This window comes from Neofelis nebulosa, chromosome 4 (assembly GCF_028018385.1).
Source record: "Neofelis nebulosa isolate mNeoNeb1 chromosome 4, mNeoNeb1.pri, whole genome shotgun sequence".
Classification (NCBI taxonomy): Eukaryota; Metazoa; Chordata; class Mammalia; order Carnivora; family Felidae; genus Neofelis; species Neofelis nebulosa.
Window position 1 is genome coordinate 162,396,106 of NC_080785.1, and position 23,770 is coordinate 162,419,875.

At 53.3% G+C, this 23,770-nt stretch overlaps 1 protein-coding gene and 1 long non-coding RNA gene across 3 annotated transcripts; one reads left to right on the top strand and one right to left on the bottom strand.

Annotated features, from left to right (window-relative positions):
• Positions 1 to 8: 8 nt before the first annotated feature.
• Positions 9 to 9,993, top strand: LOC131510674 (uncharacterized). Of its 2 annotated transcripts, XR_009261135.1 has the most exons (6): positions 9 to 303; positions 1,594 to 2,207; positions 5,532 to 5,736; positions 6,154 to 6,264; positions 8,109 to 8,767; positions 9,714 to 9,993. It is a non-coding gene; the product is annotated as an uncharacterized LOC131510674 (long non-coding RNA). The 2 variants fall into 2 exon arrangements; XR_009261134.1 differs by lacking the exon at positions 8,109 to 8,767 and having other exon boundaries at positions 13 to 303.
• MRPL4 (mitochondrial ribosomal protein L4) lies at positions 9,599 to 16,693 on the bottom strand. The gene is made up of 9 exons (XM_058728103.1): positions 16,358 to 16,693; positions 16,206 to 16,272; positions 15,969 to 16,119; positions 14,007 to 14,058; positions 12,946 to 13,063; positions 11,957 to 12,063; positions 11,750 to 11,859; positions 11,595 to 11,671; positions 9,599 to 10,466 (listed from the first exon to the last, which is right to left on the bottom strand). The coding sequence occupies exons 1-9, from the start codon at positions 16,412 to 16,414 to the stop codon at positions 10,321 to 10,323; spliced, it is 885 nt and encodes a 294-aa protein (XP_058584086.1). The 5' UTR covers positions 16,415 to 16,693; the 3' UTR covers positions 9,599 to 10,320.
• Between the last annotated feature and the right edge of the window lie 7,077 nt (positions 16,694 to 23,770).

Genomic DNA, 23,770 nt, shown 5'->3' on the forward strand with positions numbered 1-23,770 from the left:
GCCGGGCACGGGGGGCAGAGGGGCGGTGCTACTTTCCCGGAAACCTCGCGCCTTCCCCTCCGGAACGAGGGCTCCGGCATTTCCGGATTGAAAGGGTGCCGAGCCTAAGTCGTGTTGTCCCCCCTCGTTGGCCGCTGGAGCGCTGGAATTTCCAAACTGAAGCAACGAGGGGCGCGGCGGCCGGGCGAGCTCAGGGGGGGCTGCTCCCGGTGCGACAGGTTCGGTCCCGGGGCCGGGCTCACCGCGGTGCTGCGGTTCCGCTGCTCTAAGCGCTCTACGGAATACCGCCAGCTACCCTGGACGGTAGGGACTGTTATTGTGCCCATTCCACAGAGGGGTAAACCGAGCCTCCGAGCGGCGAGGAGGTTCGAACTCGTCTGACTCTCCAGCGCATGCAGGCCTCCTTAACCGAGTGGACGATCCCTCTTTAGGGTGGGGACCCAGGAAAGTCTTCGGGGCACTCTCTATCAAGGGTGCCCCTCCCCCAAGGGGCAAGCCCTTGCTCAGCTGACAGATTTCCCAAGAAGCGGCAGGAGCAAGCCTGGGCACATGCAAGGGTCCGCGAAACCATGGGGTGAGGACTCGAGGCGTCATCATGTCCGGGGCCCTGGAACCCCCCCCCCCCCGCCCGCGGCCGCGGCCGCCCCCGCGGCCGCGCTTCTCCTTTCTGCCTCCGCCGCGGGGACGTCTTTACAGCCTCCAGAAAAAGGAAGGAAGCCGCGTGGTCCTGACGCGCGGAGGTCCCCGCTGCCGTCCCCAGGCCCCTCGGGGAAACTGAGGTAGCACACCTTGAATGGAGAGGGGGCGCTCGGACCCTTCCTTTCCACAGGGAAACAACTCCTACGCCCCGAAGTGGGGCGAGGAGAGGAGGCGGTCAAACTCCAAGCGCTGCACCTGGCTCTTGAAACTTGAACTCTGGCGCCAGCGGTAAATTGTGCGGATATTTGCTGGGGCTAGTTCCATTAGGAAGGGGCGTGGGGGGAGGGATTGTGGCTATAGACCGCCGCCGCGCCCCCCACCCCAAGGCCACGGCCTACGCGTGTGACCCCAGGGCTTGGCATCTACCACGTCGAGGCTGGGGGCCCTGGGGTCTCCCAGCGCTTAGCCACGCCGCCTAAGACTTCCTGTTGTGGGATGCGCGCCGCGTCGCCATGGAGACCTCTGAGGGGCCAGGGAGGTCGCGCAGCAGAAGGGGAAGGGAGGGAGCCCAGGGGACGTTCGAGCCCTTCCTTCGGAGGATAGGGCTTCGAGTCACTTTTCAGCTAGAAAAGCATCCCTTCTCCTGCCCTGATGATTCCTAAGGGATTTCCACGGGGATCTTCCTACGCGGGGTGTGGTGGGTGCTGAAATCCCTCCCCGAACTGCCTGGGCAAAGGTGCAGGGTAGGACCAGGGACGCCCCAAGCCTCGAAGGGACTGGGAAAATCCTGTGCGGGAGGGAGAGGGGGGGTTATTTTCCGGCGGATTTTTCTCGGGCTTTCCGCAATGGGTCTCTGGACTTTGGTCCACAGTGCGCGGGCGGCGAGCTCCCCCGCGCGGCCCAAGTCTTCCTTGCAGCCATAAAAGCGCGGTTCTTTCGGATCTCTCCCGACAGGCCCTGCGGTGTTCAGTGGGTGCCTGCTGTGATAGGAATCCTTCCAAGAGCTGGCGACAGGGCAGTGATGAGGAAAGAGAAACATTTCGTCATTGTGCAGAGATGGTTTCAACGGCGGGGGAGCGATAAGAAACAAAAATAAAATATATGGGGTGAGTGTTGGTGATTAGTGCTGAGAGGAAATAGAATAGGAGGGATAGGGAATGTGAGGGTTAATGAACTTTTAAGTAGAGTACTCTGGGAAAGACTGAGAAGGCGACATTTGAGCAAAGACACGGGGAAGTGAGGAGGCTCCTGTGACAATATCAGAGAGGGAAGGTACCAGACAGAGAGTGCTGAATGTGCAAAGGCCCTGAGGTAGGGAGAGCCTGGAGGCCCATATGACTGGAATGCAGTAAGGAAGGGAGGAGGAAATGAGGGCAGGGAGGAGATGGTGCCCGGCATGCTTTTCAGTCTGCAGAGGACTTTGGCTTTTCTTCCCAGTGAGGTGGGAGCCATGGAGGAGGGACAGCCCCATCTCCAGTGTTTGCAGGCACCCTCCTGAGACAGCAGGAGCTATGTCCCAGGGCCAGGGAGGACAGGAGGCCAGAGAGGAGGTGACTACTTTAGTCGAAGTGGGTAATGATGGGCCCTTGCTCTGGGCAGTGCCTTCAGAGAAGTGATCTGACATCCCTTTTGGTGGCAAGGTCAACTGTGCTTGCTGGGACATGAGGACAGAGCGGAGTTAAGAATGACTTCTTGGTTCTGGCCTGGTCCCCTGGGAAGACGGAGAGCCATTTCCTGAGATGAAAATGGGGTGGTAATGGGGGCCAGGTTAGCGAGAGGAGCGTCCACCTCCTGGTCTCACGTTTCCTTTGTGTTTCCTCTAGGAAAAGAAAAGTGGAGGCTCCTCAGCCCTTCGCTGAAGTTGCCAGGAAGGGCAAGGCTTCCTCCCGGGTGCCAGGCAGTCTTGGGCAGTCCAGTGAGTGGACCCACTACAGACTAGAGGCCGCGGACTCATGTCCCTCTTTGTGGCCTGGCCCCTGCTCTCCCTTCACTCTGAGCTGTGGCGTGGCCACCCCGCCCTTCCTGGCAGCTTCAGTGAATTTCTTTTGTCCCCGAGCATTCTGAACATGCTGTTCCTCTAGCCCAGAATTTCCTTCCCACCGCTTTTACAGGAGGTTCTCAGAGCATTTCATCCACAAGGTTGTGACAGAAGGAGGAGCAGATTAGGGTTTGGATCCAGGCTCTGACAACTTAGCGGCTGTTTTAGTGGACGTTCTCCCCAAAAGCAGCCCCTGGAACCAAACTTGGTGTTCTGGCAGTTTATATCTGGGATGGGGGTTTGGGGGGAGTCGGGGAAGGCAACCAGGAAAGCTGTGGGTTAGTATGGAGACCTCCTTTGGGGGCCACTGTGGTTCAGTCTCACTGAGGAACCCCTTGGAGATGGGCGGACTTTTTACGCCAATCCTGTGCCTCGCTGGGTCTAAGCTCCTCCAGGAATGTCAACTCCCTAATACTTCATTACTCCATATGTACATTTCTTTTTCTTTTTTTTTTTTTTGGGACAGAGAGAGACAGAGCATGAACGGGGGAGGGGCAGAGAGAGAGGGAGACACAGAATCGGAAGCAGGCTCCAGGCTCCTAGCCATCAGCCCAGAGCCTGACGCGGGGCTCGAACTCACGGACCGCGAGATCGTGACCTGGCTGAAGTCGGACGCTTAACCGACTGCGCCACCCAGGCGCCCCTCCATATGTACATTTCTATTCACTTATTTAAACAGTTTTTGGTCACCGTGCTGTCCATCGCATCCCAGGACCTATTTACCTTGTAACCGGAAGTTTGTACCCTTTGACCCGCTTCACCCATTTCCCCCACCCCCTGCCTCTGGCAACCACCAATCTGTTCTGTATGTAAATTCAGGTGTTTCTTTTGTTTTGCTTTAAAGTTGATTTATTTATTTTGAGAGAGAGGGCGGGGCGTAGAGAAAGAATTCCAGGCAGGCTCCACACTGAGAACAGAGCCCGATGCAGGATCACACAAAGCACGAGATCCTGGCCAGAGCTGAAATGGTACGCTTAACCAGCTGAGCCACACAGGTACTCCTCAAGTGGTTTGTTTTTGTTGTTGTTTTTAAGATTCCACATATAAGTGAGGTCATGCAGTATTTGTCATTCTCTAACCTATCTCACTTAGCGTAATGACCTCAAGGTCCATCTGTGACGTAGCAAATGGCAAGATTTCCTTCTTTTTATGGACGAATAGTATTCGTTGTGTATATGTGTGTGTTTACACTTATATGTATACGCATATACACGCATACTATGTGTCAATTATATATGTGTATACGTATTTATGTGTGTGTGCGTATGTATATGGTATATATCTATATCTATATACCTATATCTATCTATATTTATCCGTTCATACATTGATGGACATTTAGGTTGTTTCCATGTCTTGGGTATGGTAAATAATGCTGCAGTAACATGGGGGTGTAGATACCTTTTCAAGATACTGATTTTGTTTCCTTCAGATAAATATCCAGAAGTAAAATGCGTGGATCATACGGTTGTACTATTTTTTTTTAATTTAATATTTATTTATTTTCGAGAGAGAGAGAGCGAGTGTGAGCTGGCAGAGAGAGGGAGACACAGAATCCGAAGCAGACTCCAGGCTCTGAGCTGTCAGCACAGAGCCCGACACGGGGCTCGCACCCACAAGCCATGAGATCATGACCTGAGCCGAAGTCGGACGCGAGAACGACTGAGCCACCCAGACACCCCGGTAGTACTATTTTTAATTTTGGGGGAAACCCACAATACTAGTTTTCAAAGTGGCTATACCAATTTATATTTATATGCTGTGTGTGTGTGTGTGTGTGTGTGTGTGTGTGTGTGTGTGTGTATACATACATATATATATATACATATATATGTATATATATATATATACATTATATACATATATATGTGTGTATATATATATATATATATATATATATATATATGTATATATATATTTGAGACAAATTCACAATACAAAACTTACTTTTTGCCCTTTAAAAATTTTCCTGTGTATTCACAATCTTGTACAACCAGTATATGATTCTGGAATATTTCCATCACCGTCCCAAAAAACCTGGTACCTCCCAATCCTCTCTCCTCTCAGCCCCTGGCAACCACTAATCTGCTGTCTCTATGGGCTTGCACATTCTGGACATTTCCTATAAGTGGAATCACACACTACGTGGCCTTTTGTGTTTGGACTCTTTCCCTTAGCATAATGTTCATGATGTTTAGCATAACATTTCGTCCATGTTGTAGCATGTATTAATACGTTTTCCCTTTTTTAAATTTAAATTTAAATTTTTTTATTAAGTGGGCTCCACGCCCACTTAAGAGTCGGACTCAACCAACTGAGCCCCCCAGGCGCCCCTATACTGAATTTTTTTTTAGGGCTGGATAATATTGCATTGTATGGAGATAGGACCTTTGCTTTATTCATTCACCAGCTGATGGACATTTGGGTTGTTTCTCCCTTTTGGCTACCCTGAATCATGCTGCAATGCACGTTCATGTGCAAGTGTTGGTATGAAAATTTTTTCAGTCCTTTCGGGAATATACTTAGATGTGCAGTTGCTGGGGGGGAGCGCCTGGGTGGCTCGGACGGTTGAGGGTCTGACTTTGGCTCAGGTCATGATCTCACGGTTTGTGAGTTCGAGCCCTGCTTCGGGCTCTGTACTGACAGCCCGGAGCCCGGAGCCTGCTTCGGATTCTGTGTCTCCCTCTCTCTCTGCCCCATCCCTGCTCATGCTCTGTCTCTCTGTCTCTGTCTCTCAAAAATAAATAAACGTTAAAAAAATTTTTTTAGAATTCTATTTTCTGCACATCCTCATCGATACTATTGTCTGTTTTTAATTTTTTTTTTTTTTACATTTTATTTATTTTTGAGAGAGAGAGACAGAGCACAAGTGGGGGAGAGGCAGAGAGAGAAGGAGACACAGAATCTGAAGCAGGCTCCAGGCTCTGAGCTGGCAGCACAGAGTCCGACGGGCGGCCTGAACCCACAAACCACGAGATCGTGACCTGAGCCAAAGTGGGACGCTCAACTGACTGAGCCACCCAGGCACAGAAGGCTTTTTAAAGCTCCACTGGCATCCAGTAACTGGCATTTTAGGGATTCCTGTAGTTTGCCCCTATTTTCTGTTTTATGATTACTGTTATTATTGCCATCCTAATGAGGTAGGGGGAAGTGATATATCATTGTGGGTCCCCAGTCCTTCTGACCTCCCCAGCAGACAAGCCCACCATGGTCCTGCGGCACTGACGGTTGGGGGGAGTGCGTGGGACAGCAGGTGTCAAGGGTTGTGGTCAGGATGCTGACAGCCCCTGTCATAAGCTGTGACCTTGAGCAAGCCCCTTCCCCTGGTTGCGCCTTGATGGCCTCAGCTGTAGAATAGGACGGTAACCCGAACCTCAAAGGGCGGCCATGGGGTTCCACTAACACAGTGTGGATGCAGCGCCTGACGAGCACAGAGCCAGAACGGGTAGTAGCAGTCGCTGTGTCTGTTTCATTAGGACTCAGCTCTGAGAATCTCGCCTCCAACTTCCCAGGCAGAAATACACATTTCCTCTGTGTTGCCACCGATCTGGTCGATACATCACATTTCGTCCTCGCAGCCCTAGCTGGTAAGGCAGAAATTCATGTTGTTGACATCTCATTCAAAACACAACTTCGCTTCCTCTTTCGCCCCTTTATTCTGTGGTGGAACCTTGCCCCACCCCCTGGCTGAGAATTCTGCCCGGGACTCAGGCTCAGGTCGGTGGCATAGTCACATCTCTGAACTTGGCTCAACATTGGATGGGAGCCCTCTCCAGGCTGGAGGCCTCGGTGGGGGGGAAAAGGGTCTGGTCTCTCTGCCGTCAACTCTTCTGTCTGCCTCTCCCCTTCTCACTAGCCTTTGGATCCCTCCTGCTCGGGTGGGGACATGGCAGCTGGAGGCTTCGCCCTCTTTGGATGACCCAGCAGTGCGTTAACTTTAATCCACTCCTGGTGGATTGGTGGGTATGTGTTTGGGAGGAGGTGCTCTGAGGCTTTCTTTCCTAGACACCCTTTCACTGGAGTGGGGACATCTTTGGTCTGGTTGTGGCCCTTCCCTCATCCCCACCCAGTGGGCCTCCGTGCCGACCCCCAATAAGTAGACACCTTAAATCCACCATCAAAGCTGCCTGCCTTTCGCCCTGTGTTTCTGGGGAGTCTGATCCCAGCCCCAGTAGCTCGATTTTGCTTTCAATTTCTTTCCTTTTCTTTCTTTCTTTCTTTCTTTCTTTCTTTCTTTCTTTCTTTCTTTCTTTCTTTCTTTCTTTCTTTCTTTCTTTCTTTCTCTCTCTCTCTCTCTCTCTCTCTCTCTCTCTCTCTCTCTTTCTTTCTTTCTTTCTTTCTCTTATGTTTATTTTTGAGAGAGTGTGCATGTGTGTGTGAGCTGGGGAGGGGCAGAGGGAGGAAGACAGAGGATCCACAGTGGGACTTCACGCTGACAGCCGAGAGCCCGACACAGGGCTTGAACTCATGAACGTGTAGCTCATGACCTGACCTGAAGTTGGACGCTTAACCAAGTGAGCCCCCCAGGCGCCCCCATCTCTCTCTCTCTTTTAATGTTTATTAGTTTTATTTATTTTTGAGAGAGAGAGAGAGAGAGAGCAGGGGAGGGGCAGAGAGAGAAAGGGAGAGAAAGAATCCTAAGCAGGTTCTGTGCTGTCAGCACAGAGCCCCATGTAGGGCTCGATCCCACAACGCTGGGATCGTGACCTGAGCCAAAATCAAGAGTTGGAGGTTCAAATGACTGAATCACCCAGGCGCCCCCGTCTCTCTTTTCAGAAAGGCTTATTATAGAGAATTTCAAACACAGGCAATCATGGGTCCAACTGTCTCTCCTTCCTGCAAGGAAAAAGAAAAAAAAAGCACTAATCCTCAGTATCTGGGAATGATTAAGATGAGGTTGGGGTGGGGGGGTGGCGGAACGAACTCAACATGACTGGTGTCCTTATGAAAGGGGGGAATCTAAGGCGCCTGGGTGGCTCAGTCGGTTGAGCATCCGACTTCGGCTCAGGTCGTGAATTCACAGTTCATGGGTTCGAGCCCCACACTGGGCTCTCTGATGTCAGCACTGAGCTTTGGATCCACCCTCCCCTGCTCGTGCACATTAAGTAAACATTAAAAAAACGGGGGAGGGGGGGATGGTGCCCAGGGGCACCTGAGTGTCTCAGTTAAATGTCTGACTCTTGGCTTTGGCTCAAGTCATGATCTCACGGTTCATGAATTCGAGCCCCACGTCGGGGTCCACGCTGACAGTGCAAAGCCTGCTTGGGATTCTCTCTCCCTCTCTCTCTGTTCCCCCCCCCCATATAAATACATAAACAAAATAAATAAACTAAAAAGGAGAAACCTGGACACATACACAGAGACATTGCCATTCGAAGATGAGGGCAGACCTTGGAATGACTACCAGCCATGTAACGTCAAGGTTTGCCAGCAGATGCCCAGAAACCAGGGGAAGGAAGAGGTTGGGACAGACTCTCCCTCACAGCCTCAGAAGGAATCAACCCTGCCGACACCTTGATCTTAGATTCCTAGCTTCTAGAACCATGAGACAGTACGTTTCTGTTGTTTCACCTCCCCCAGGCTGTGGTACTTGGTTAAGACAGCGCTGGAAAACTAATGTGTACATATTCATACTGCCTCCTGATTATTGGAAAGCGCATTTTAGTTATCGGATTTTCTGGGGTTTTTTTTTTCCTTTTTTTAATGTTTAGTTTCGCGAGAGAGACAGAGCATGAACAGGGAAGGGGCAGAGAGAGCGAGAGGGAGACACAGAATCCGAAACAGGCTCCAGGCTCCAGGCTCTGAGCTGTCAGCACAGACCCCAGGCACCCCAATCAGGTCGTTTTCCTAATGCCTTTTTCCATCCTTGGTCTGGCTGGGGTCTCCGGTATGGCGGGACAGGTTCTGACCCTTCTTTTCACAGTCTATGTGGGCAGAGGTTGGCCTTGCTGTTGCCTGACCGCTGTAAGGTAGATAACTCCACAGCCTTACTTGTAGCTAGAAAGATCGAGAGTAGTCTGAGCACCGTCAGAGCTGGGTCTTACTCGAAGCCTCGTGTCCCCGCGTGGCCGGCCAGACGCGCAGGGAGAGGTAGGTTAACAGTTTGGCTTTGGCCCAAGCCATGTTTTCCCACCCGCCCTCTGCACCCCTTCTTACTACTGGCTCCAAGTGGCTTTTTTACTTAGTCAAATCTGGTGCTTTAAGGGATCAAAGTTTGTATCCGCAGAGGATTTTCAAAGAATGTGTTATGAGCTCTGAAGGCACTCCCTAGAGAGGCATTCCAGAGATGTTTTTGGCCAGGGGCAGCCCAGCCCATGGGTGGTCACTGCGGCCACCTGGCCTGGCCGGGCCTACATGCACAGGTGGCAGTTCTGGAGAACTTTAAAGAGATTGACCACATCGCAGTCTGTGTTAGGACTGTTTTTAAAGATTAACTGGGGGAGCAAACAGCAGACTCAAGAGTTAGGATACTGGTTTGGGGGGCGGGGCGCCTGGGTGGCTCAGTCTGTTAACTGTCCAACTCAGGTCATGATCTCACCGTTCGTGGGCTCGAGCCCCGCGTTGGGCTCTGTGCTGACAGCTTGGAGCCCGGAGGCTGCTTCGGATTCTGTGTCTCTCTTTCTCTGCCCCTTACCCGCTTGCGCACTCTCTCATGACAATAAGTAAACATTAAAAAAAGGGGGGGGGGTGCCTGGATGGCTCAGTTGGTTAAGTGTTTGACTCCTGGTTACTGCTCAGGTCATGATCTCGTGGTTTGTGGGTTCGAGCCCCGCACTGGGCTGTACGCGGAGTGTGGAGCCTGCTTCAGATTCTCTCTCTCTGCCCCTTCCCTGCTTGTGGTTTCTCTCTCAAAATAAGGAAATAAAACTTAAAAAAAAATTTTTTTTTTAAATAGAAGAGAAAAAAGCATTAGGATACTGGTTTGGTGTTTTTAAAAAAACGTGTTTATTCACTCATTTATAGACCACATGGATTCAGACTCTGCTTAGGGGAAATCATTATGACAACAGCTCAGGTCTGCACTTCCCATTTTTAGATCCGGTTTTTAGACTCAAACCCACTGCTTGGCATGAAGGACCATGACCAATGGCACCACAAACCCCATCAGGGACGTGAATTCTTGGTGCCAGTGCTTGGGAATGGGGACGCACCAGGAGCAGGCTCCTAATGACAGCAGTGCCCCTGGTTCCTCGAGTCTGAGTCGCCCTGGGAAAGCTGACTGTGTTACTATCGACAGCCCTGAGGTTGTCCCCAGGAGAGGTACCCAGCAGCGCCTAGCACTCCGGAAAGAGCTTGACTTGCCATGTGGAGTTATTTACAAAATGACAATGCGCTGTTCTGTTTCTCTCCTTTGATTAAAAAATAAAATTGTCCTTAAAAATGAAAGAGAAAATGGGGGCCAAAGTTCAGTCAGGCTCTCTGCCAAGTCGCCTCTTCCTGGTAGTGACACCGCTCAGCCACTCTGTGTGGCCTTCAGCTTCCTACTGGGATGGGGGGGTTGGGGCGGTGCGGCTCTGCCCTCACGAGGTGGGCACAAGGCTCCCAGGCCCGCCGGCGGCTTGGCCCGGCTCAGAGCAGGCGCCCGCGTGGAGCGGTCCAGGGAGAGGGCAGCCGATGGGCCCTGAGGTGCACAGGGTCACGGCTCAGGGGAAGTCCCGGTAGGGCAGGCGGAAGGGGTAGAGGGGCGTGTAGCGGGAGTCATGCCAGAGCAGCTTCTCCTCCAGGAAGGCGACCGTCTGCAGGGTCAGGACCAGCGTCTGGTGTTTGAGCATGCTGTGCACGTTCAGGCCTGGGGGGCAGGGGGAGAGGTGCAGTCGAGGCTGGGCTGCCCTACCGCACCCGGGGCCCCTTTCCCTCCCGTATTCCCCTACTATAGAGGCACCATGGTCTGGCGTGGGGTCACGAATCTTTCAGTCTAGCTGCTCACTGATGGCTAGACCCCGGGCAAGGGACTGTCCTCAGCCCAACTTGTCATCGAGAGCCTCCCGCGTGCCTGGCCCTGCCCTGCGCTCGGGCTGTGATTCCCACCTCATGCTGGGAGGCACTGACCATAACCACAGCAGATGTGTAAACAATGTACTGCGGGAGGCCTGTGCGCCCGCGGTTAGTCGGGAGGTGGAGGGGGTGGGGTGGGATGGCCAGGGCAGGGAGAGGATGGGGCAAGTCGTGCGGGATCCTGTGGGCCTCGGGAAGAACTTAAGCTTTGACCCAGAGGGAGGTGGGACCGGGAGAGGGCTGGGGGCAGAGGCGGGAGGAGCTGGACTCAGGTGCCCTCTGGTGGCCGCAGGGGAGAACAGAGTGCGGAACGGAGCAGGAACCCGGGACCAGGGCAGAGGCGACCCCGCCGGTCCAGGAGGGAGATGGGGGTGCTGGGTGGAAAGAAGTGGTCGAATTCTGGATATGTTTAAACTCAGAGCTGACAGGGGGAGGTAGCAGGGACGGGAGCAGAGGGTGACGGCATGCTCTGTGGCCTGAGCCACGGGAAGGAAGGAGTTCTCGTGCCAAGGTGCCTACGAGACCCCCACCCCCGACCCCGGAAGCAGCTGTAGGGGAGGCAGCCAGACCTCAATCAGGACACCAAGAGAGAGCTCTCGGGGGCCGAGTCAAGGTAGTGACGGGTGGGATGGATCCCACCTCTCAGCCTCTCTGACTAAGGAGCCAGATGAGCAGAGCCGGCAGCCCTCACACTTACTCTGTGCCGAGCACTGAGGCCCAAGCCGGGACAGACGCAACCTCAGAGCCTTTCCTTAAGGATGCCATTTTCCCGATGCTCCGTTTGGGCAAGCTGAGGGCTGGCTGGGGGAGGGTGGCCACTGCCCAAGGCCACTCAGCTGCTGAGTGAGTGGCAGGTATAGAACTTGAACTGGCCCATGGACTCTTGGGAGCCTAGGGGGGAGAACCAGGGCCCTCTGCTCACCGACGGCCGGGATCAGGTTGAAGGTCTTGAGCCCGGAGGTGGCGGCCACGGCGTTCTGAGGCATGTCCTCGTGTGCTCTGAAACGGAGGCCAGAAGGTGAGCGCGGCAGAGGACAGCACCCAGCACCCCCACCCCCGCTCTCCCCGCACCCTCACACGTCCACCAGGAGCACGGAGTCCCCCCAGTGGCGGTAGCGGGCCAGCTCTGTCAGGTACTGGGGGTCCGAGGTGGGCAGCTCCAGGGAGTCCACGATGTGCAGGTAATCCTGTTAGGAAGAAAGGACAGTCTGAGCCCCCCACGCCTCAGCCCCCACAGCCCACACCCTAGGATCCCCGCGGCCCCTGGCGGGATCGGGCCTGTACCTGGGCCAGCTTGACAGTCAGAGCCACCTTGAGGCCCTGCACCCGCACTTTCATGGGCAGCATGTAGTAGTAGCTCGTGGGGCCCCGGGGGCCGTGGGCAATGCCTCCTGCAGAGACACAGGTGTGCGAACAGGTGAGGACCCCCGCTGGGCTTGGGGGCAGAAATCGGTCACGGTGGCTGGTGTAGGGAGGCTGCCCGCAGGCAAACGGAACCGGCAAAGAGGACAGGGCCTCGGGTAGAGATGGGGAGGGGATGTTGGATTGAGGATCACCTGGGACAGGTGACTGTGCCTCACTGGGCCTCGATTTCCTCAGCTGTCAAACCCTGAGTGAGGATCCTCTTCCGGGCCCTGGGAGTGCGGCAGGGAACAAGATGGACAGGAGCCCTGCCCTCATGTCATTCATATTCAGACACAGGCTCAACGGCAGAGGGAATCGGGGCTCTCTTTTCGGAGCAGCATGAGGAGTTGCTGGGGGTCGGGGGCCCAAAGGAGGTCAGGGAGGGCTTCCTGGGGGAGGCACAGCCCAAACACATCATAAGGATGAGAGGCATTGGCCACGGGAGGTGAGAGAGGACACGGAATCAGCTGTGTCTGGTCAGAGAGGATGTGGAGGGACAAGGGGGGGTCTGCAGGCACCCGTGCCTGGAATGCCAAGGTAGGGAGCTCAGACTTCCCACAAAGGCTACAGGGACTGGGAGGTTTAGGAAGAGCACCCTGGGTGCTGTGTGAAGTGTGGGCCACGAGAAGTGAGACGGGAGTTAGGGCCAAAAGGGGCTGTGGCCATAGTCTGATGAGAGACGCTAAGGCCAGAGCTGGGGAGGGCTGGGAAGGTGGACTCTCAGGTCTCTGATCTGCACATGGGCAGTGAAGTCCGTGGGCCTGAGTCCTGCTGCCCCTGCCCAGGTAGAAGGAATGGGACTGATGAGATATCACCCCAGATGTGTGCGCAGAATCACCCAGGGCCCCTCCCCTCCCTGCCCCGCTCACCTCCTCGCCAGATCGGGGAGCGGATGCTGCCATGCCTAGAACGCCCACTGCCCTTCTGTGGCCAGGGCTTCCGGCCCCCACCCTTCACCTCGGCCCTAGTCTTGGTCTTGGCGTAGCTCTGTGGGCACAAAGGGAGGAGAGGGTCAGGTTCCCGAGGCAGACACTGTCGCGGCTTAAAGGCACCAGGCCTGGGAATACAGCAGCGAGCCGGGCAGACTGGGGCTGCCGCTGGGGAGCCCGGCAGGAGGCACAGAGATTAGGGGGCCGGGACAAGCACACAGCACTTCGGGAGGGAGTGAAGGATAAAGAAATCAAGAGTTCCCTCATCCACTCCAGAATGTCAGCAGCCTCTCTGCTGCCTGGCACACAGCAGGCGCTCAGTAGTTTTTGAATGATTTCAATGTGGTGGCAACTGAAAGGAAGGTGTGGCATAGGGAAAGGTGTGTGCAGAGGCTCGAGAAAATCAGGGAGAGGTATGGGGTGAGGGATTTCCAATGCCAGGCTGAAGACCTCATTTCTAGGACCAGGGTGGACCAGGGAGGAGGACTCACTAGATTTCTGAGATAAGCAGAAGGGAAACAAAGAGATCCTGATTGATAACGAACGGCTTCTTCAATGCACTTGGCAAAAACTCCAAATTATTCACCATCGCTTCTGCTGACCTCTGTGACCACACGAGGCTGCCTTCTGTCCCTGCCGCAGGACTTTTGCATGTGCCGCTCCCGTTAGCGCCACTGCCCCCCTTTACCTACTTAACACCTACTACGCACCCGAGGTTAAATGTCTCTTCCTCTGGAACGTCTTCCCTAATCATGTATTTACAGGCATGACTACTCGACTCAAGTTCACCTCTCCGACCAGACTACGAGTTTCGCGATAGAGATCGTGCCTGTCTTGTCCACCAGCACAGTGTCTCATCTAATGCACAATGGGTGTTCAGAAAACACCTGGCAAGTAACCCATCGGTGAATGGTTCAGGAGAGAAGAGAAGGCCTGAGCCTAGCAGTCCAGGAGCTTCCCTCGGCCTCCCTCCCCCAGCCTCACCCCACCCGGGGACTCACAATTCTCTTGAAGTTCTTCTGCCAGATGGCAACCTGGTGCAAGATATCCATCCTGTGGAGAACGAACAGGATGTGAAAGGCCCCCCTCCAACTGATGTCCTCGCCACCTCACGAGATGCAAACAGGGGCTCCTCCCTTCCAGTGCCAGGGCCCTGTGTGATCCGCCCCCCGCCCCCTCTGCCCCATCTCGCACCACCTCCAGGCCCGCTCCGTCTCCATTCTGTGAGATGGGGTCCAGCCTCCATGCCTTTGCGCTCACTGTTCCCTCTGCCTGAAATGCTCTTCCCCTGGCTGGTCCCTTCTCGGCCCCAAACAACATCTCAGAGAGGAGCCTCCTTGCTAGAAAGAGGGCCACCTCTTCCTGCCTCTCCCAGTACCTTACTCTCTTCCTAGGCTTCCAACTTACTCATTGCCACCCTCTTTATGGGCTGCTTTGCCTCTCTAGCCCTGTGACCCCATTCAGTAGACACTGGTCACAGGCGTGGTCATCACACCCCTGAAGTGTGGCCAGTGCCACGTGTTGAAATGACAATATTGTAGACGCAGCAGGTTAAAAAAAATAAATCCTTGTTTCTTCCTTTTTTTTTTTTTTTTTTTAATGTGGCTACTAGCAAAATTTAAGTTATACGTGTAATTGACGTTACGTGGCTACATCGGACACGACTGCCAGCGTAGTCTGCCAGGGGTTGGCAAATTATGGCTAGTAGGCCAAATCTGGCCTGCTGCCTGTTCCTGTCAATATGTTTTACTGGAACACAACTCCGCTTTTGCTTACAAACTGTCTGTGGCTGCTCTTGCGCTCCACCGCAGAGATGAGTAGTTGCCATGGGGACGTTATAGCCTACAAAGCCTAAAATATTTTCCTATCTGGCCCTTCACGGGAGAAGTTTGCTGACCCCTGCTCTAGACTGTAAACATTGGCAACCTTGGCACTCATTCACTGCTGTATTCCCAACACCTAGAATGGAATCTGGCACATAGCAGATCCTTCCTAAGTATTTATAGAATAAGCAAAATATGTTGTTTTTAATTTCTTTAAATTTATTTATTTTGAGAGAGCGCATGGGGGGTGGGGGGGAGAGAGGGAGAGGGAGAGAGTGAGTGAGTATCCCAAGCAGGCTCTGCCCTCTCAGCGCAGAGCCCAACTCAGGGCTCAAACTCACGAACCGCGGGATCATGACCTGAGCGGAGATCAAGAGTTGGGTGCTTCACCAACTGAGCCACCCAAGTGCCCCATGTTGTTTTAAATTTAATTTTGTCACCCTCTACTAGATGGAGACTTTGAGACTCTGGAAAAGTAGGGGGCAAACCATACCAATACCAGTAATAGTAATAAATAAACAGCACTTATTATGTGGCAGATATGATGCACTTCAGAGGTATCCTATGCTTTGGCAAGCCATAACCCAGCCCAAGGAGTCGGTCCACACACGGTTGAGATCCTGGCTCTAAATCTTACAAGCTGTGTGACGCCAAGCAAATTTCTTAACCTGTCTGTGTTCTCAGTTTTCTTATCTACAAAGCAGGAATAACTGAACCTAGGGTTGCTATGATGGTCTGCCTAACCAAACCGCAAATAGGCTATTCCAGGCACATAGAAAGGGCTTAACCATCGTCATGCTCATTTTTACAAAACTCAATTAACAGCAACGATAATCAATGTATCTATAGAACTTCTGCTGTGCCAGAATTAACTCGCTTCATCATCACAGCAAACTCTTGAGGTTTCACAGAATGGGGACACTGAAGCATAAGAGGGGAAGGCAGGATTTGAACTCAGTCACTTAACTCCTCGGAGATGTTACCTCTTAGATCTCAACCTCACACAACTCTGTAGCTGGGAAAAGCATCATATCCCCCTTTGGCAGGTGGAAAAACCGAGGCTTGAGCCCAGATCATCCTGATTCCTAAAGCCCCGCGTCTCATCCCTCTGGCACTCAGTTCACCATTTCACTCACTCACCTGGGCGCCGTGGAGAAAACGTCGGGGTGCAGTTCGGCCAGACCCACACGCTCCTGCTGGTAGCCCCGCAGGGACTCCACCCAGGCCTGCACCGGACGCCGGGTCGCGGGGACCGGGAGCTCGCACCTGCGCAGCACAGGCGTCTGGGGACCTGAAGCGATTGGGAGGTCAAGGGTCAGGACCGAGCGTCAGGGCTCCCGGTCGCCGCCCCTCCTAGGGCGACCCTGACAACCTCACCCGCGCTAACGACTGCCTCTGGCTTCGCCACCGGGTGCACTGCCTCTTCCGCCAGCGCGTTCAGGCCCTGCAAACCGTGCACGAAAGTGAACGACGACGCCCGGAACCTCCAACCTTTGTCCTCCCATCCCGTCCCCAGTCTCGGGCCTCACCCGGCAGCCGGTGGGCCGAAGCCAGGCCCGCGCCCCGGCCCGCACTAGCTGCAGCATTGTCCCGCAGCTCCCCACGCGGAGAGGTCACGGCTCCTTCTGGGTGTGCGCGACGCCCGGCGATGACATCACGCCCGCGACACCGCCCACCTCGCTCGGCTGGGCGCTGGAAAGCTGAGTGTGCAAGAGCGAAGACGGCGGGGCCTGGCCCGGCGTGCCTCCATCTCCGCCCCAAGACTAATCCCCAAGCCCCAACTTTCACGCCTGGCCTAAAGGACCCTCTGCGACCCCTGGAAACGCCACTTGCAGCAAATAGCCGCGCCCCCTGCACACGCCCAGCTCTTCTTTGGGGTCCCGCCCCCTAAGAGCAGGAATCCAGCCAATGAGACCTCCGCGCCGAAAGGCTCCCTCCTCGTTCAGCCAATGAACGTTAAGCCTGGGAAAGTGGCCCCGCCTATGGCTGGGCGGTTCTGGGGCAGGCTTTAAGAGAACATGACCAATAACCGTTACCCTTTTGGTGTCGGTCACGCCCTCCATGCCCCTCCGCGTCCCATGTATCTTCCTAGAATTTCTGAGGTGGTTTTGGGGTTTCCGATAACGTGCTTTTTCGTGTGTTTAAGTGCAGGGCCTTATCTCCCACAGAAAGCTCTTAGGACTGAGCCTGTGGGACCGTGCCTCTCCTCTCAGATCCCCCAGAGCAGGGGTATGTTCCCTCTCAAACCAAAGATTAGGTCTGTCTTCTCCGCCTCCTAGGCCAGGGTGCGGTCCACTGTCAGACCGCTCTCCGAAAACAGAGAGAACTGGGGAGTCGGCAGATCCTGGATTCCCTCCCTCGTTGAGCCTCCTTACAACCGAAACGCAAATGTTCATCTTTAGGTTCTTGGCCACTTTCCCCGCGCGACCTCCAGAGGGCGTCACGAACCCCTCGCTTCGCTGCCTCGCCAAGTCTGAACACCCGGCTGCCAGGGTGCCCTGGACCAGGAGGGGAGCTCAGTGGCCTAGAACGTGGTCTGGGAGCCAACCTCAGTTTCCTCATCTGGAAAATGGAGAGGTCGTGAGACTTCAATGAAATGTTGAAGGCCAAGGCGTCCATGCCTTGCACAAAGTGAACACTTAAAGGGGTATTATTATTGTTATTATTATTGTTATTGAAGGTAAGTTTTGTCATCAAAACAAGGCAAGAGCCAAGGCAGGGATGAGGGGGACCCCGGAAGACTTGAATGCTGTGCTAAAGATGTGGGCGCTTTTTTTTTTTTTTTTTTTTTTTGCATCTGATATGTATCATAGATATTTTTGTGTAATAGCAACAAAAATTTACAATGTATTTCATTGTGTACTTTATCCCTGCTAGAATAATTGTGGATGTGAATTTAAAGCTCCACCCACCTTGTAATTGAAAAAGGTCTTTAAATCCTTCATGTTGTAGAATTTTATTCATTCATTTTATGTTTGTGTAGGTGACTCACACACCGGGTAAAGAAAACGTGAACAATTACAAGAGTATAACTAGAATGAAATGTCTCCTCCAATCTCTGACCTCTGCCCCTCCCTGTTCTCTCCCAAAAGCCGCTACTACAGCTATGTGTCTCCTCCCAGAACCAGTTTATGATTTCAAAGGCAGATTTACAAGTCTGTCCTCTGCCAGGAAGTTTGGGTTTCATGTAGCAAACGATGGAACAGTACTTAGTTGCTTAATGATTTATTAGGCACCTACTGTGTACTGTGTAGGTAAATCCAGCAGACATTAAGATACAATGCAGTGCAGAAGGCTGAAGAATCGAAACAGGGGAAGGAAAATCTACAGGGTCTATGGAAGCCCAGAGGAAGAACTCCTCACCCCTGGGGGCAGGGATCTCAGAGGTGAATTCCCTAAAGCTGTAACCTGAGAGCTAAGGTTTGAGGGTCCATCAGGAGTTCATCCAGAGGAGAAAAGGTGTTCCAGACTGAAAAAACAGGATTCCAAAGTCCAGGAGTGGGGAGAGAGTGGCAGGGCTCAGAGGCGGCCGGCTGGACCTTCCTGATGGCAACTCCTTCAAGTTGAACCCACTGCGGGGCCTTCACACTGTTCCTTCATCCTGGAACATACTTTTCCCAGGGCTCCACATGGCTCTATCTCTCACCTCCTTCAATTCTTTGCTCACACGTCACCTCCTCCAAGAAGCCTGTCCTGAACACCCTATTCAAAACTGTAACCCCCACTCCTGGCCCTTATCCTGTCTTATTTTTTCCCCACTGGTATTTATCTTCTAACATCCTCTGTAATTTCCTGGGTTTTCATGCTTTTTCTCTGTCTCCTGCATTAGAATATAAACCCCCAGGACAGAAATTTTGCTCTGTAACACAGTAGGGGCTCAGGACGTGTTTCTTGAGTGGATTCCTTTCCTAATCATCCTGCTGCAGGGGTCTTACCAGAAACAGAGAAAGCCCTCCCTTTGTCTCCTGGGTCTCAAGATCTCCATTCCCCCAATGCCACAGGCACATAAGATACAAGAAAAAAAAAAAAAAAAAAAGATCATTTACCCAATGACACTGTAGTCACATAGACACAGGTTCAAATTTAGGGGGTGTCGCTCGTTGGCTGGGTGTCCCTGGGCAACTGGTTAGCTCTTTCAGAGTTTGGTCTCCTCATTCTTATAAGTGGGGTATACACAAACCCTTCTCTACAGAGCTGTGCGAAGGATCAGAGTTCTCTTTCCTTCCCTCCCTACTCCCCACAGTCTTTTTCCCACCACAGAAGGAGGCTGGAAACTCCTGCATCAAACGTCCCTCCTCTGCTCAGAACCCTCTCTCCAGGCCTCTCATTTCACTTTGAGCAAAAGCCAAACTCCTCGCTGCAGCCCACAAGGCCTTGCAGGTCCTGTCCTCCCTTCCTTCCACCTTCACCCTTTATTACTCTGTGGTTTAGGCCGCAATGATCTTCTCACCAGAACCTGTCGATCTGATGCCAGCCTCAGGGCCCTTGCACTGCTGCTTCCCTCTCCCTGGACCTCTCTTCCTTAAATATCTACATGATCTCCCTCACCTCCTTCACATCTTGACTCAAATACCACCTTCTCAGGTGACATTGGGTCTAAAGTCACTATTCCCTTCCTACCCCACATTCCTCATATGCCTTCCCAAAATTATTGTTTCTTGTATATCTTCCACATTCTAACAGATCATATCATGTTCTTCTTTGTCTTGATTTTTGCCTCCCCCCCACCCTGCCCCAACACTAGAACATCAGCTCCTGGAGGACCAGGTCTTTATTTCTTTCACTGCTGGGCCTCATTGCTAAGAAGGGTGCCAAGCACCCGGTATGTTCTCAGTACATAGTAACGGATGGAACCAACGTGGTGTAGAGAAAGAAGTTTGCACAGGAATCCCCCACCAGCCTATTGATTGTGAGCCTTAATGAAAGAGAGGTAATGACCTTGAGACCTGCATACTGCAAGGCTCAAAGTTTGACCATTTTGGCCCAAACCTGGGCGGAGGTCAAAGGTTGATGTTTCTAGCCCACTCCTGTGGATCAAAGGCTCAATTGCAGGTGACCTCTGTCCCCAGTGGCGTTGGCAGATGTCAGCCTTGCAGCCCAGAGAGGATCTCTGCTGGCCGTGGGCATGATAGCAATTTAGGGAGCCTACACCGGAAGCTGGAGGACCCCCCTCCCCCAAACATCTGGCCGTTCCTAGTCCCCCAGGACTGTGCAGGACTTTTCACAAAGGCCGGAGGTCAAGGATGGAATATTGGGGGCAGCTGTCAGATAGGAGGTGCAGGGCATGGGTGCAGGCTTGATGACGGGGCCTGACCTCCTGGGGAGAGCTGCTCCCTCATCACTGCCAGAACATCTGCTGTGTGTTCGTTTGCAGCTCAGTTTGTGGGTAATCGCCAAGCACCATGAGGAGCAGGGGGAGTCTCCCCTTGCAGCACGCCCCACCAGCCCCTGGGGATGGGCCTGATTTGCATAGACATTTCCATTGCCTTCGGTTCCCTTCAGTTGGATCCAGATGGGAAGTAGAGCAGAAAAAAAGGGGCTTGAACCCCTGGGCAGGGCACCTGCGCTCTCCAGGCCTCAGTTTCCTCCTCTGTAAAATGGGACTATAATTACTCTTCCTCACATGATTTGTGTGAGCCGTAGGCCTGTGTGCCCTCAGATCATCCATTCCCTGCTCTGCTGGGCCCCACGGCTCAGGGCTGCCCCTCGCATACGCCATCTCCTAGCCCAGTGGCTTCTGCTCAGATTTAGCCAACGGCAGGCACTGAGGGGAGATCGGAGGGCGGGAGGACGGGGGCAGGGGGACAGGGTAATTCTCCCCATCTGCTCTGGTGGCTTCTCCCACTGGACATGGCCTCCCTACCTGCTAATTTCTAAATAGTCTAACCCTTTCCCCAACTTCGGTGTCTCATCTATGTAACCAAGCCCTGTGCTAAATCCCCTCTGTCTGAGATATTTCTAGTTTCCTGCGTAGACCCTGACTGATGTAAGGCAGCCGTGAGGCATTCGTGTTTTGTTTTAAGGTACAATTTATGTGTACAGTTCTTCAAGCTCCCACAAACATATATAGTCACAGAACCACTACCATAATCCACATACAGAACTGTTTCCACTGTGTTCCCCCCTTTTTTGAAGTTTATTTTTTATTTTGAGAGACGGAAAGAGGAGTGGGGGAGGGGCAGAGAGAGAGAGGAAGAGAGAATCCCAAACAGGCTCCCTACTGTCAGCGCAGAGCCCGATGTGGGGCTTGAACTCACCAATCACGAGATCGTGACCTGAGCCGAAACCAAGAGTCGGGCCCTTAACCAACTAAGCCACGCAGGTGCCCCCCACCCCCGACCTTTTTTAAATGTTAATTTATTTCAAGAGACAGAGAAGGGCAGGGGCAGAAAGACAGAGGGAGAGAGAGCATCCCAGGCTGGCTCCACACTTAGTGCAGAGCCCAACGAGGGGCTTGATCTCACAAACCGTGAGATCATGACCAGAGCTGAAATCAAGAGTTGGACGCTTGAGGCACTTGGGTGGCTCAGTCGGTTAAGCCTCTGACTTCAGCTCAGGTCATGATCTCATGGCTCGTGAGTCCAAGCCCCGCATCAGGCTTTGTGCTGACAGCTCAGAGCCTGGAGTCTGTTTCGGGTTCTGTGTCTCCGTCTGTCTCCGCCCCTTCCCTGCTCATGCTCATGCTCTGTCTCTCTCTCTCTCAGAAATAAATAAACATTAAAAAAAATTAAATTAAATTAAACAAAAACAAACAGAAGAACTGACTGAGCCACCCCAGGGACCCCTCCACTGTGCCCTTTCAGGCCGTCCCCAGCTCCTGCCGGCCATGAGTCTGTTCACCACGCCTACAGTTTGGCCTTTTCTAGAATGTCATAGAAATGGAATCATACAGTATGTGGGGTTTGGCTACTTTCCCTCCTGATAACGCACCAGAGATTCATCCGTGTTGTTAATATCCTAGTTCCTCACTTTGGAAGCCAGCGGTTGCAAAGATTATATCCTTGAGTGGTCTCCCGTGTAAGTGCTATACTATGTCTATCCATTCTCTGGTTGAGGGAGCTGCCGTGAGCTTTGGATGAGTTGATACTCGCAATGCACTCAGGACAATAACGGGCGCATTATATATAAGTCGGCTCTTATTACTATGCTGGGGGTGGGCCTGCTGAGGAACAGACTTCTGACGCTCCCCTCTACCCTAACCACCTGCCTCCCTCTTCCAGAAGAGAGGGCCCCCCTTCCTAGGCTGGAAGGGCCAAGACTGTATCTGCCGCGGATGCATCAGGGGTTGGCTTCCAAAGGGAAACTTCCCACCCCATCCCCGAAGCTGAGAGTGGGCCCCGAGCCTATGGGCGAGACCAGGCGGCTGCAGCCCGAGTGCCTGCCAAGATCAGCATCTGGAAAGCTTCTCTGCAGTTGGGGCCCCTTCCCCCAGCGCTGTGGTGATGACGAGAAGCTTGGGACCTGTCTCAGACACTTCTCTTCACGAAGTTCCTCCTGCCAAAAGCCAAGAGCTGGGGGTTGGGGAGGACAGTGGAGGCCCAGGGAGGCTGGAGGGATCAAGGAGAAGAATGTTCTGCATCTCACCAGCGATGGGATGTGGTCCAGAGCGGTAAACGAGTGGTAAGCACTGCCCTTCTGTTTCCACCCACCGGGGCAGGGATGGGGGCTACTGCCTCGAAGCCAGGGCGGGGACGCAGGATGAGCAAGAGGGCAAATCCCACCACTGCTGCTTTGGTTCTGTCATCTTTAAAATGGGGAGATGAGGAAAAGGCAAAACTATGAAGGCAGTAAATGGAGGGGTTTGCCGGGAGTTAATGGGGAGGGGGGCACGAGGAGGCTGAGCACAGAGGATTTTTAGGGCAGTGAAACTACTCTGTGCGACACTATAACGGTGGCTACATTCACTATGCGTTCGTCTGGACCCAAGCGCGGACGCCAGTGTAAAAAAAACGTGGACCCTGGATGACCCATTGTGACAAATGGGCCACTCCGGTGGGCATACGCAAGTGGGAAGGCTGTACCTGTGTGGGGGCAGAAGATATATGGGAAGTCTCTGTACTTTCCCCTCAGTTTTGCTGTGAACTTAAAACTATTCTAAAAACTAAGGTCTATAGGGGCGCCTGGGTGGCTCAGTCGGTTGAGTGTCCGACCTGGGCTCAGGTCATGATCTCAGCAGCTCGTGAGTTTGAGCCCCGCATCCGGCTCTGTGCTGACAGCTCGGAGCCTGGAGCCTGGAGCCTGCTTCTGTGTCTCCTTCTCTCTGCCCCTAACCCACTCACATTCTGTCTCTGTCTCTCTCAAAAATAAATAAACATTAAAAAAAAAAAAAACTTTAAAAATAAGGTCTATTAAAAACAGTGGGATGATGGGAAGAATAATACCACCTTGCTGGAGGCGTGACGATTCGAAGCGTCGCGCCCAGCACCGTGGTCTGTGTTGCGGGGAGCGTTAGCCATTATTGTCAGGGGCCCTGTAAATTAGTGGAGGCTGGTCCAAGCTTCTTCCTTCTCCTCTCTTCCCCTGCCCGGGAGCTCCCCAAGAAAAGGGGGCCCCATTTCGCTCATTCCTCATCCCCCCCCTTCTCTCATTCAGGGGCCCCCTAGGCAGGGCTCCGCTTCCCCCTTGACCTCTCAGACCATCAGGAAGTCTAGACTTGCCCTGCTTCCCAGTTCTCTTTCCAAAGCCATTCCCTCAGCTGACCGGCAAGACCTTGAGTTGACCCAGAAGCGGGAGGTGGGGGGTGAGGGGGAGGCGGAAATTGTCTGTTGGTGTATCTGCGTGTCCCTAGGGACATCACCTTTGTCTAGGAGCCATGATCCCCTTACAGACAGCCGGATATGTCTGTGGCCTTGATATTCCCGCCCACTGCAGGTCCCTTGGGGAGGTGTGGCAAAGTGCTGAGCCAGCCAGGGCAAGTGGGGGGGGGGGCACTTCCTCCCCAG